We start from the raw sequence: 13,239 nt of genomic DNA on the forward strand, positions 1-13,239 counted from the left end.
AGAAACGATGTGGTACTCGATTTCTCTCCACGTAGACTACAAAAATTCACTTGACTGGTATGACTACTAAGACCCTCATTTCAAGAGGAGGGCTTTTGACCTGCCTGATGCTCCATTCTTTAGTGGGAGAAGAAAACTCATCCTGCTCTTTGTTCCAAATGGTTAGGGTTTTTAATGAAACAGCGAAGGACAAAACAGGGGGAAAAAATCCAGTGCAATAGGAAATGTAATAGCTAAATAACAAATTCTTCCACATGGTTTCCCATACAAAGGAAGATTTTTTTTTCTGTTGATCTAAATGTAATTTAGCTGTAGCAAGGACAAGAACATATTATTTAATGACAAGGACAGAGAAAGGGATGTTTATCAAGCTGGGTAACTGATTACAGGGTTGATTACTTTTCCTATTATTGGTTCCAATCAGTATCAATGCTTCAGACCCTGAGCAACTGACCATGTCTCTAAATTAAGCCATATAGTTAGATTTCCAAAGTTTCATTTAATTCTCCACAGCCAATTTGGGATGTGTGAAATCATGCAAAATATGCACTGTAAATAAATAAAAGCTGATCCACAAAGATAGTCAAGATTAGTTGAGATCTCCAATGCAACTTATCTAACTTGCTTATTTATCTTGTAAAGTGTTATCCCCTAATAAAAAACAATTTCTGTTTAAAGTGAAAACAAGTTCTTTTTCTTTCTGTCTTGTGCATCCCTATAAGAGATTAGTACCCAACAACTGCACCAAACTATATTCTTTACAAAAGCTTTTTTTCCCTATGTAAAATGAAGGCCATATTTTAGAATAATTTATTCTTAATAAAAGGGGAAAACAATCTATAATGCTTATTCCTTACATATGAATCTGAAGTCAAACTTATACAACTGTTGGGTGCAGACATGCAGTACTGAGTCTTAAAAAAATTATCAGCTGTCTTGAAGGCTTTGCGCTATGTTGACTACTTCAGTCCCAGTTGAACATATTCACATTAGTGTGACTTTCACTTTTTCAGTGGGAAACTTTATAACCTGAACAAATATCAAGCTACCAGACAGGTCAGCCAGTATACGATGTTCCTCTTGTCTGTACCTGGTTCTGTCATTCAGCACCGAAAGGGCTAAATAAAACCCAGATTTTAAATCACTATTACAATATTAAATTACTTGTATTTATAAGTTAGAAGTAGGATTTTTTTGCTCACCTGTTACTACTTTGCAATCTTATCAACCCTTTGTGTTTATTCAATATAACAAGGTCACCATCATAAAAAGTGACACAGATATAACATCAAGTTATTTTGATTATTCTCTTCCAGTAATTTCAAGCAAGATTTGCAATTTCTAGGTCAAAATATTACTCTTTTAATTGCCAATGCTACAAACTCACCTTCAGAGAGACAGAAAAGACTTAAAACTATATTCTACCTCTTTTAACAGTACCAGGAATGAAGATTCTGCCATCAGCCCTTTTATTGCTAATATAATGCACATGAGTTTCCAGCTTCTACTCCTAAAGCTGTTAAGAGTTCATCATGGCTAATGGGGAGCAAACATGTTTTTGACAAGAGAGATCTGAGTTGGAAGACCCACGGAGAGCTGCTACATTGGGTAAAATGAGTGCCATTTTTAGTAACTTTTCTGATTGGAATTGCATTTATGAGCTTCATCAGAAAAATATTACAAATCAAACTGCAGGCATAACTTAAAGAATTAGAATATAAATGAGAAATGTTGGACAATGGTGGTGGTTTGATACCAATAATGCTGGCTATCAGCATGGTACTTTTAAGTAGTTCAGTACAGAAATTATCATGGAGGCTAGTAAGGTATATTTAATAATGATCAACTCCAGCTTTCTAGAGAATTTAATTATGCATGAGATGGTACTGGCAAGTGAATTAACAATTTTGGTACTAGAGATTCTACAGGATAGGAACATGATCTTTGAGTATTCTGATAGGTATTAGTAGCAATAAATTGATGGGAGAAACACACACCAGTTCTATTCGCAGATCTCTCTCTTGGTTTGATTTCACTATGTAACAACATTCAGACAATCACTGTTCTTGTGGGTAAATTTATAATTTACTATCACTAGAGGAACTTTTTATCCATCTCTGTTCTTAGAAGGAAGAATCTACGTCACCAAGTTGTTGGACACTTGCTGCCTGAAAACAGTGACTGTCTTTTGATCTCTACTTGAAACAGCTGACTGCTTCTCAGAATGACTCATTTGGCACAGGTAAACGTTAAACTTGTACTACATGAGATGAGTATCATTAAACTTTATTGTACAAATCTGACAAGATATTTGCATTACGTAGTTTAATAAAACAAAACAAGACTAATGTCCCAGAAACAATTTTATAACATGGGAAACTTAACACACAACTAACCTCTTGTCCAGGAATGATATTTACCTGCAAGACTTTCTTAAAGACATGTTAAATATAATTCAAAAAATATTTCCATCAGTTTAAGCAATAGGTTAATTTTCCACGAAATATTTTTATAAACATGTTTATGTTCAATCAAAAACATAACAAATGCTTTTGCACTTTTGTCTTAGAGATATAAAACAACTGCATTTTCAGACAGGCTTGGAATCATCAGAAAAGTTTACCCCATGGAAAAAGTCTAGGTTGTGTTTCCCATTTAAATATTTTTCCACTTAAAAAAAAAATACACAGTGACTTAAGTGTTCTGTAATCTAGCATAAAAAACAAATAGATGTTTTTTCCATGGTGTTTTATTTTCCTGTGCAAAAAAACTTTTTGATTCAATGCCTTCAGTTCTGTGTCAAATTCAATGCTTAAGCCTTGTGTTTTAGGGAGATGCTTCCATCGACTCCTCTCAAAAAAACACCTGCTGTTGCACAGGGTAAGCAGAATATCAAACCTAAGTAAGGTTTCTTACCTACTTGGAAGAAAAAGAATAGTTTTACCATTGTTCTTATGCAAGGAATCATTTCTGGAGTAGTAAAAGCAGCAAAGAGTAAGAAGGGAACAAAAACATTTTTTTTTAAGTTCTAGTCAGCTGTAAAACAAGAAGTAAAACAAAGCTGCTGTTTAGTACCAGGAAGACCTGCACTCCTTGCATTTGTGCAAAAAAGTAATCCAACACAGACTATTTCCAGGGAAGATTATATAACCACTTGTGCTATAACAAAAAGTGCAGAAGATCTTCTTGGCTGTAGCCTATGACCTATGCTTGATAATATAGGGAAAGTGCTTCTCTGGGGATGCAATCACAGCTACAAACTTTTGAGATGATCCCATGGCATGAGCAATCCTAGACACCAGAGTACAGCCTGGCATTACACTGTGCTTTCTTTGATATTTATGTTTCAATACTCTAATGCTGCCCTCTGTCTCTTCCCCCAGAAGGAAAAAAAATCTGGTTTATGCAAGACAAAAATAATTTTGAATAATTATAATTAGGCATATACTGAAGACTTAGTTTTGAATTATTTATTATCCATCTTAACATTTAGGCATATAAAATAAAGTGTAAAAGTATGAAGGTATCAGAATGTGGCTTTCAGCAAGGCAGCTGGGAAACAGGTATTCAACATAAAACAGGATTCTTTAACTTCCCCTTGAAAAGGGTCACACCAGAATGAATGAAAAACACTGAAGGATTTCACTTCAAGGCCTGCCTTCCTGCCTTTCCCCAAGAGGAGAGACCAGTGAAAAAAAATCCTCCAGGGTTCAACTGTGTTGTTCTTTGTGCTCTTGTGCCTGAGATCTGGCTGGAACTATGTACTGCTTTCTTTGGGTGGCTGCGATGGCTGAGGCTGCTGAGGTGGCTGTGTGCCTGTGGCTGTTTTGATAGAGTTCAGGGTTTTGCTAAACCAAGAGTTTCTGGCAGCTTGGATTTCATTCATAAGGGCTCCTCTCTGATGCTCCAGCTCCTAAGGAAGTAGAATAGTCAAGGTAAGATCAGAAAACCATTTGTTACAGAAAGGCATCTTCAAAGTCAGTCCTTCTAACCCAGCTTTCCCTCACCACATTCATGCAGGGGAAGAGAAAGTTTGCTGAATGGCAGAAGATATTATAACAAATTATAATCCTTTTTCTTTGAGAGCATGGAAAGGAGACTGAAAATTAACACCTCATGGTTCTTGGAGCTCACAAAAATATTGGTCAAGTCCAACTATAGGTCGGCATAAGATACTCTCACTGGCGATATGGGCTGGTGTAGCAAAGGTACAGGTAAGAGTGAGTGAGTGAGTGTGTGTGTCTAATACACACACAGTGAGCTCATGAGGTTTGAAACTGGATAAAGGATGATGTTAGCACCAAATTATCATGGCACACAAGTCAAAATGCAAAGCAGAATAACATTATAAAAGGAAGGAGCTGTCATATGCTACATCTGAACCAGTGAAGGATGAATACTGTCTAAGGGTGCCTTACTCAGACAAAACTTCTTACTAAACAATGTTGAAGATACCCCACACGATAACACAACCTGAGGCAGAGGTTACCGCTACAAGTCATAGTCCCCACAAGCTAAATAGAAAAGAGAGTGTTCCAGATAGAGATGGGGCAAAATGGGGCCATAAATAAAAGTTATATTTCTAAAACAGAATACTATGTGTTTCAATTACTAAAGGCTGGAATGTCATTGAATGGGAATGGTGTACAGCTGTAGTACACCAACAGAATTTTAAAGAAGTTCTGGGTCTCAACCTTCCCAAAATTCCTTAAGGCTTATTGACCTTCAAGAGGATGCAGTATGTACTCTTCTATATTATGTTCATGCCTCCCTTAAAGCCAAGTCTTATGCAAGGATGGCTACATTCAACTCCAGTGCAAGAGTGAAAAGACATAAGAAGTCTCCCCTTGTGTCCTAGAATAAGAGCATACCATGACTCGAGCCCAGAGTTTCAAAGAACCAGCTATGGTTAGATTTCCTTTTCACATGGAGTCATTGTGGACAGATGTAATGTGCTATATTTCACATAACCCATTAATCACTGTCTAGTTCTTAACTCCTTTACATGCACATGCAAGAAAACCAGGTTCAGTCTTTAAAAAGAGACACCATGTATTTAAAGAAATTTTAGGCCTATATAACATCAAACTCAAGTGTAGAGCTCTTGTACCTCTTTAGATTACCCTTTAGAGCAACTGTTTCTATGAATCATTAACACTATTAGAATATCATCTATACTACAGAATGTGACCAGCTCAGGGAGAGTTTTTTGCAACTGGATTCCCCATCCAGCTGTAGGATAGACAGGGCTTAATATAATCACTGCATCTTTGTGGATGGCAAAAAAAACCAAAACAAACCCCACACATACCAGTTTTCTGCAGTAGGAAACTAGAAGTTATACATACCTGAATTTTGCACTTGGCTTCCACAAGCTGCAGTTTAGTCTGTGCCAGTTCCAGCTCCATCTCCCTCAGCTGTTTCTTAAGAGCATCCTTCTCATCATCCACTTCTGTTCCCTGGCTCTCTCTGCTTACAGCAGGCAGCTTTAGTGCCCCCTCCTTACTGAAAATCTCACTACAGTGTTTGCAGGCCATCACTTTACTCTGGAAGAGGCACAGAACCATTTTTAGTTGTGTTACAAGTAAGTATTCTGTTTCTCAAACTGCACTTATATCAGATTTCCTTTCTGATGGTAATTAGGGAGCCATCAAGCATGTGACATTTCACACTTAGACATGCCTTAATGGAACCACAGACATGGGCTCCTACAACAGGATAAGAACCCCTAATAATCCATTCAGGATGCTGTTTAATTATGTATTTTTTCAGCACTCTGAACGTTGAAACCCATGCAGACTTTCTTGTTGCCAAGACTTGCAATATTTCTGCAGCATTAATATTAGCATGTTTCAATAGAGTAGATTTCATTTCAGAGTTTTTCTCTAGTTTTCTTTTCTTTTTTAAAATAGAAATGAAGCTCTTGACCAAAAATTAAGGTTAATGCAGCTCCTGGAAAAGAATTATAGCTATGTGACACTGCTCAGAAACCCATTCTCACTCAGATTCTTCTTAGTCCCTAGAAACAGGGAACCCCTTCTGGATACAGTGGTTGCTACTGCACTATTAAGTGTTAGGTTCTTATATGGTGTACCAAGAACAAAGAACTTTTGCCATACAACAGTAAATTGTGTATGATGTTGATCTGAAGAGTTAGGCAACTACCAGTGGCTGCTAATATAGTCATTTTTCCATGGCTTTCACAACACTTAATCAATGGTCAACAAGCAAAACTATTTATTGAACTATTTAAAGATAATAGTGGAACATTAAGCCTAGTCTTTATCCCTGTGAAACTACTTTTAGTACTACAGAAGTAACCATAAGAGTGGATGAAATTCCTATTTCAGAAATATTACCACTTTTTTAATAGTACATGATAATGCCACTTGCTTGTAAGCATGTGTAAAATATCTGGTTTAACATGATATACTAAGCAGTAAAATATTTATAACCATAGCACAAGACAGAGACTTGCCACTAGAGAGCAATGTATGTATTTTTCAGAAAGCTGGAAAACTACAGAAGCAGAGGGAGGAAGTCTTCTCTCTGTTATAATGCTGCACATATTGCTGTGATGGTATAAACAGGTTGTAGAAGTCCCTTGACCAGGTGAAAGTACAAAAGTGTGAACACTGCACAGAACAGTCATAGGTTGCTCTATGCAAGTCCCCTTGGAGTCCTGAGGGCACACTGAGGATGGGAGAAGTATTGATACAGATACTCTAAGAAGCCTAGGTGGGACCACTGTAAACAAAAGCAGTTCTCTGGTCTGCCTAAATTACACCATGGGCAGCTCAGAATTTACAGGATACAGAGGTAACTTCAAGCTGTTCTTGTTTCTCCATCCCCATCCTTCAGCTGTGCAAAATGGAGATGAAGGTCAGTCTCCTACAAAGGGCACCCTTTCCCTCATGTTTTATTAGAAAATATAACGTCATTCCTTCACAGTTTTTGCCAGTTCTACAAAGAAAATGAAATATTTGAGTTAATAACATCTCACATGAAGAGGCCTCATTCTCACCTTCACAACCTCCAGTTCATCTTTACTTGCTGCCTGTTGTTTCTCCAGCCTAGTACTCAGCTGGGAACAAATCTGAAGGAGAGAAAGCATATCTTTTAATAAAGTTTAATTTGCTAAGAAATGAATTATTGCAGTACATTTCAGCAATATTTATTATTAGAACCTCTTATGGCTTCACTTAACTACTGCCGCAGAAAATCAGCACATTTGTTTTCTTATAGGAAATCCATCATTAGTGATAGCAAGATATGGTTGTATTCAAGATACAACCTTAATGTGCAGATTGATTTAGTCAATTTAATGGTGCAGCTGGACTACACAGTTCAGCCTCACATGCAGGAGAAGGACAGAAATTACAACTTCAGTGTGCTGAGAACAGGATAATGGATGTAATGAAAACCACCCTGAACCTTTGTTGGGAATGGTGGCATATAAATCCAATAAATAAATGATTAGCCACAGAAACTAGGGGATTCCTGTTGGAAAACTGCAAGAAGAATTACAACCATCTCCAGAGTATGCTTCCAGAAAGCCTGAAGCAAGATGTGCAAGACTAGTGAGACTAGAACCCTAGAGGTACAGTATGCCTGGGGTAGAGGAGTGGGGGGAACCTTAAAATGGCTTACAAGAAATATGTATGAAAAACAATTTCTATATGAACATTACTTGTTTATATTCTGCAATAATGGCGGTAGTTTTCTTTATTTCAGACTCTGCCTTCTCCAGCTGCTTCCGGAAGACTTCCTTCAGCTAGGAAGTTCAAGGAGAGAAATCAGATTAGTGGGTTGCTTTGGGGAGTAATCATACTGCTCTCTCTTGAAGGTATGCTGCGTCTACAGTACTACTACAGTTCTTCACAACCAGTTCCCATCACATGAGAAAGTCTGGCATTTGAAAGCCTCTAAAAATCTGTTTTTCTCAATATACAGATACTTACTATTAACCTCAGTATTGGGGCCTGGCACATGTTCTATCTGTGGCTTGATTAAAGTGTTGATCACCAAGGAGTTAAAGCCAATTTATGGCATGACAACATGGCAAATGAGCCACAAAGATTTCCACATCTAACATGGACATCATTTAATGAGCCACAAAACTGTTGCACATTTGTATCATGCCTCAAATTGAACATGCTGCATGTTCGAGCTGACCCATGATAAATCCCAATGCTCAAATCTGACATGGGACAACCCGAGGGCCCTGGGCCCGGCCACTCCCTGCCCAACTCCCAGAGGCAGACAGGAGGGACAGCATTAGTCTGACATCAGGGATTCTTGGGCTCAGTGTGTCCTGGACCCTTAAAACATGGTCATGCAGTTGGCAGCCCCAGCAGTGTGCCCTGTTTCTGTGGCACTTGTGGAAGTGGCAGCTGGGAGCTCCCGGTGTTCTGCACCATGATTCCTGGCACAGGAGGACTTTTAAAAATGCAGCTACATTTGTTAAACCTCCTGGGTGCTTGGACCCAGATACTGGGAAAAGGTTCCCCAGGGTCTGGGTCTTAGTGCCCAGAGAGATTTAAAAAGCATGGCTGCAGCCCAGCTGCAGATGCTTTTTTAAAGTTACCTGAGTGCCAGGACCCAGAAATTAGGAAGCCTTTCTTCCTGTCCTCTGTAAGCACCAGCTGGGGAGCTGGGAGCTCCTCACTCCCCACTTGTCACTTTTGGGGGCATCTGGCTACCAGCTTCACACCTGCTTTAAGGTGCAGAGCACTATGAGACTCTGCAAAGTTGAGCTTACAGTAACCCACAACTTTAAAAAAGTGGGCATGCAGGTAACATCCAGGGCCTGTGGAAATGCCCATGGACGCAACAGTTGAGGAGCAGGGCACGGGCAGCTGGGAGCTCCCCACTCCCCTGCAGGCTCCTGATGCAGGGCTCTAAGTTCATCACGGGGGCACAGAAGGGAATTGGTGAGTATTTATTCACCAAGGCGCCCCCAGGGGTTACAAGAAATAATGGCCACAAGCTAGCAGGCAACAGATTTAGATTGGACATTAGGAAGAACTTCTTCACAGTTAGAGTGGCCAAGGTCTGGAACGGCATATGCAGGGAGTTGGACTCGATGATCTATTGAGGTCCCTTCCGACCCTAACATCTATGAATCTATGCTGGCAGCTGGCAGCCATGTGACTGGGATCTAAGGAATTTTATGGCCCACCCCCAAAACTGAATGACTTGCCATGACCATCTGGCAAGCACATTTAGCATGGCAAGTCACACAGCTCTGGGGGTGGGGCATAAAATTCTTCAGATCACAATTGCGCATTTACCTTAAAGTCTGCCAGCAGTTTAGGTCCCCCCCATTTGTCACATGATTAGCACATATCCTTTACTGGAAAGTTGTGCTATAGAGTAAGTGTGCCTCCACCTATATTAAATGCCTGATCCTGTTCTGGTAAATATAAACTAGCCTATTAAATACAGCTCAACATAGTTTAACACTTGGATAATCCTACCTCCACTTATTCAAATAGCTTGTCCCGAGTAAAAAGAAATAAACATCCTAGCATTATCACAGTGACCTCCCACAGTTCTGACTCTCCACGTGCCAGTGCATTACAAAACCACTAATTCCCCACTCTACTGTGCAGTATTATAAAATCTAAAAAGACTTTTCAATGTAAACAAAGGCCTCCCTTGCCAGGCATAGCACAGCTCAAGCATAGATGAGACTGATCATGGGACTCAGTTTTAGAGTACCTGAAGTGATGATGCATGAAACCTTTATTATGTGTGAACTGAGAGTGTCCTGTTAAGCAACGATGCAAATAAGCCTAATCGCAAGCTGTAAAAACCACTCTGAGATAAAAGGGACTTTTGCTATCAAAGCACACAGAAGTCATTGTTCAGGATGTAAAATACCATGTCTGCAACCTCACACATGCACATAAAACATTCTGCAAACTAACATCAGGTGAGGCCCAGGTAGGGAAAACCTATTCTAGATTCTGGGAGTACTGAGAAGGCAACCAGCAGCTGGATTCTGTATGGCAATTTATGCATAAGCAATCATTCCAGCTCCTTTTTAGGTACTAAATAGGGTCTAATTATGCTGTCTAGGGTAGGTGTCTGTTGTGTCATGAAAGTGAAAAGGATGGTCACTATAATGTTAGGTAAGGAAATGGACCCCTCAGAGCTTCAACCTGACAGGGAAAACACTAGGCAATAGAGAATTTTTCTACTTGAGCAATTTTTTATTCTCACTTCAATTTAAAGGAATCCTTTGTAGGGCTTTAAGAAATGTTTTATACATTTCTGCTTTGTTATGGAACCTCAAATTCTTGGTGTTCACATGTGTATTGAGAAGGTGGGAAAGCTCAAACATGTTTTACCTGAGCAGTTTCCTCTTCCTGCTTCCGCTTCTCCTCTTCAGTTTCCACTAACTTCTGTTTGGTCAGGAGAAGCTCCTTGTTCAGAACATCTGCTTTGTCTTCAGCCTAAGAAGTAGAAGAGGTGAGCTAAAGAAAACTGCCTCTCTCATGTACAGACAGTACAACTGTGTCAAGATATAGGCCACAGTTGTTATAGAATGAGAGTCTGGATGCAACTGCTGCCTCATGCTCTCAGATACTTTATCCGTCTATTATGTTCTCAGCATCATTTCTTTTTAAAGAACAAATATATTTTAAATAGCTGCTCACTAGGTTCTTGCACTGTGTTTCAGCAGCTGTGCAAAAGACTAGGTATGGCTGTTCCTATTAGAGTACCAAAGAATATGCCAGGGTATGTTAAGGGTGATTAAGGATCCTGAATCATGTTTGTGGCTCTTCCTATATATATGGGCATGTTGTACATTTCTGATGTTTGGTAAGTGAATGCAGAGAGCAATTTCAATTACAAGCAGCATGGTTTAATGGACTATGGTCATAAGCAGTGTCAGGCAACCAGTTCCATTTCTCCAGGCTTCAATTTTCACATATTAAATGGGAGAAGATGCTTACACTTCAAGAGAGATTGAGTTTGAAAGAGTAAAGTCTTGCTTCTATAGCAAAACTCAGTGTTCAGACCACAGTACATGGCAGAAAAGAGTTATTTAAAACTGTTCAGTTAAATACTACAAGAGAAATACTACTTATTAGAGAAGCCAGATAGTCCATGTCTATTAGGAGTATGAATTTACTTCCCCATTTGAAGCGCCAAGCATGATGGGTTAGTGCAGTGCAAATGTCTTGGTTCTGCAAGCGCTCCTTGTTGGCCTAACTGTTTCCAGTGAAGCAGATGTTTCATCAGGGTTTAAGATCAATCAGCTGGCTAGCTGACTTTCCTGCTTGGTAACTAAATATTCATGCAACCCATTCACTTCAATAAATATGTTGATGGAGCAGGCAGTGGGCAGAGTCAAAAAATAACTCATTAGCTGAAAAAGGGTAGGAAAAGCATTAGAACATGATTACTTGAACCTGCACATTGCTTTTCCATGACTGCTGGCATAGTGGCTCGCTGCTTTGCCATTCTGCTTTTGGTTATTAACCAGAGGCATTACTATGTGTGCGTGGAAGATCTCTACCAAGAATATGAATGAGGGGAAGGCAGAAGGCATGGTAAGTTGTTTCATGCATAGAAGGTAGCACAGAAGAATGTCCAAGGGAGGAAGTACTGAAAGGAAAGGCTGGGGGTATTAAGGCTGGAATAATGGATCTTAAAGGTGACCTGACTTATTTAATAAAAATCACAGTATAAGATCTTAGATCTGCATGGTTCAATATGTTCTTTGAGAAAACTATCTGAATATCAATCCCAGGTACTAGTCCTCCTAGTACCATCACTGGTATTTGATACCAGTTTTTACAGGGAAGTAATGGAGCATTTATCTAAAAAAGGGTAAGTGCCCCTATGTGGGTGAATTGCTGGTAAGAGGGGACAAGGAGTTACTTCAATCCTTAGACCTCCCACAGAGGAGACTGCTATATATATGGGAGAGCACTGAGGGGCAAGGCAGAAAATACTTGCTTTGGAGACAGAAGGGAAAAAAGTTGTGTGTGAACTGTGACTGCTGCTGGGGGCAAGCACCTCTCAGTGTCCCACAAGGCATCCATAGCATAATGCCTGCAGCCACAGCTAAGTAGAGAACTCTATAGAGATATCCAGTTTGATATTCTCCTTGTATAGCATTGACTTCTGCTACTGGGCTAGATGGACTCCTTGTCTGACCCAGTATGGCATTTCTTATATTCTTATTCCCCACCTATTTTCCCCCCACTAGCATGGCTCAGGCTCTTAGAGCCACATGAGCACCAAACAGCAGATTTGGATTTTTTAAAAAGTAATCTGCAAACTGAAACATGATAGCAGCAGTGTGGCATGGACAGTATTATTATATGAGAGAGGTATATATAATATACCTATATACTATATATATAGGTATAGTTTCCATACTAGATATGGACAACAGACTCATAACCACTGAAAGCCAAATTCAGATACCCTTGCTTAAGCTAAGATGCAGTTTACCCCACAAAATCCCATTGATTTTGTGGGTATACAGGGTTGATCGCTGTAAGTAAGAAAGTTAAAATTGTCCCCTATGAATTATTTTTAAAAGTTCATCTGTAAAAGGAATTATCAGAATATTACATGAAGTATTGCTGTGCAGATGGACAGCACCCTTAGTTTTGTGGGTAATCCTGTGAAACCTGCCTAGTAGTGCCAACATCTCCTAAGAAACCCTTATCCTCTGAAATAAACACCTTAGGCTTCATTGTGGCATCTAATAAGAATGGTTACCTAGCTCATGCCTTTCCAATCCAGTTTGTCTCTAAGATGCCACTCAGTCTTACTTTCTGCATAAAAGCAGAAACCTAAGTAACTGATTCATAGATTCATAGACGTTAGGGTCGGAAGGGACCTCAATAGATCAGCGAGTCCGACCCCCTGCATAAGCAGGAAAGAGTGCTGGGTCTAGATGACCCCAGCTAGATACTCATCTAATCTCCTCTTGAAGACCCCCAGGGTAGGGGAGAGCACCACATCCCTTGGGAGCCCGTTCCAGACCTTGGCCACTCTAACTGTGAAGAAGTTCTTCCTAATGTCCAGTCTAAATCTGCTCTCTGCTAGCTTGTGGCCATTATTTCTTGTAACCCCTGGGGGCGCCTTGGTGAATAAATACTCACCAATTCCCTTCTGTGCCCCCGTGATGAACTTATAGGCAGCCACAAGGTCGCCTCTCAACCTTCTCTTGCGGAAGCTGAATAGATCCAGTTTCTCTAGTCTCTCCTC

The 13,239-nt window shown here is 39.7% G+C and overlaps 1 protein-coding gene across 5 annotated transcripts in view; it reads right to left on the reverse strand.

Moving 5' to 3' along the window:
• Positions 1 to 2,309: 2,309 nt before the first annotated feature.
• Positions 2,310 to 13,239, reverse strand: part of RABGAP1L (RAB GTPase activating protein 1 like) — a 452,085-nt gene continuing 441,155 nt past the window's right edge. The window contains exons 20-24 of one of the 5 annotated variants that reach the window (XM_025196731.1): positions 10,356 to 10,460; positions 7,691 to 7,774; positions 7,025 to 7,096; positions 5,349 to 5,546; positions 2,310 to 3,913 (exon numbers count right to left, since the gene is read on the reverse strand). In XM_025196731.1, coding sequence (XP_025052516.1) covers positions 3,758 to 3,913; positions 5,349 to 5,546; positions 7,025 to 7,096; positions 7,691 to 7,774; positions 10,356 to 10,460 — 615 coding nt within the window. In that variant the 3' untranslated portion in view covers positions 2,310 to 3,757. The remainder of the gene's footprint in view (positions 3,914 to 5,348; positions 5,547 to 7,024; positions 7,097 to 7,690; positions 7,775 to 10,355; positions 10,461 to 13,239) is intronic. The other 4 variants (XM_006017708.3, XM_025196732.1, XM_006017711.3 and 1 more) reach the window with 4 other exon arrangements.

Source organism: Alligator sinensis, unplaced genomic scaffold (genome assembly GCF_000455745.1).
Source record: "Alligator sinensis unplaced genomic scaffold, ASM45574v1 scaffold31_1, whole genome shotgun sequence".
NCBI lineage: Eukaryota > Metazoa > Chordata > Crocodylia > Alligatoridae > Alligator > Alligator sinensis.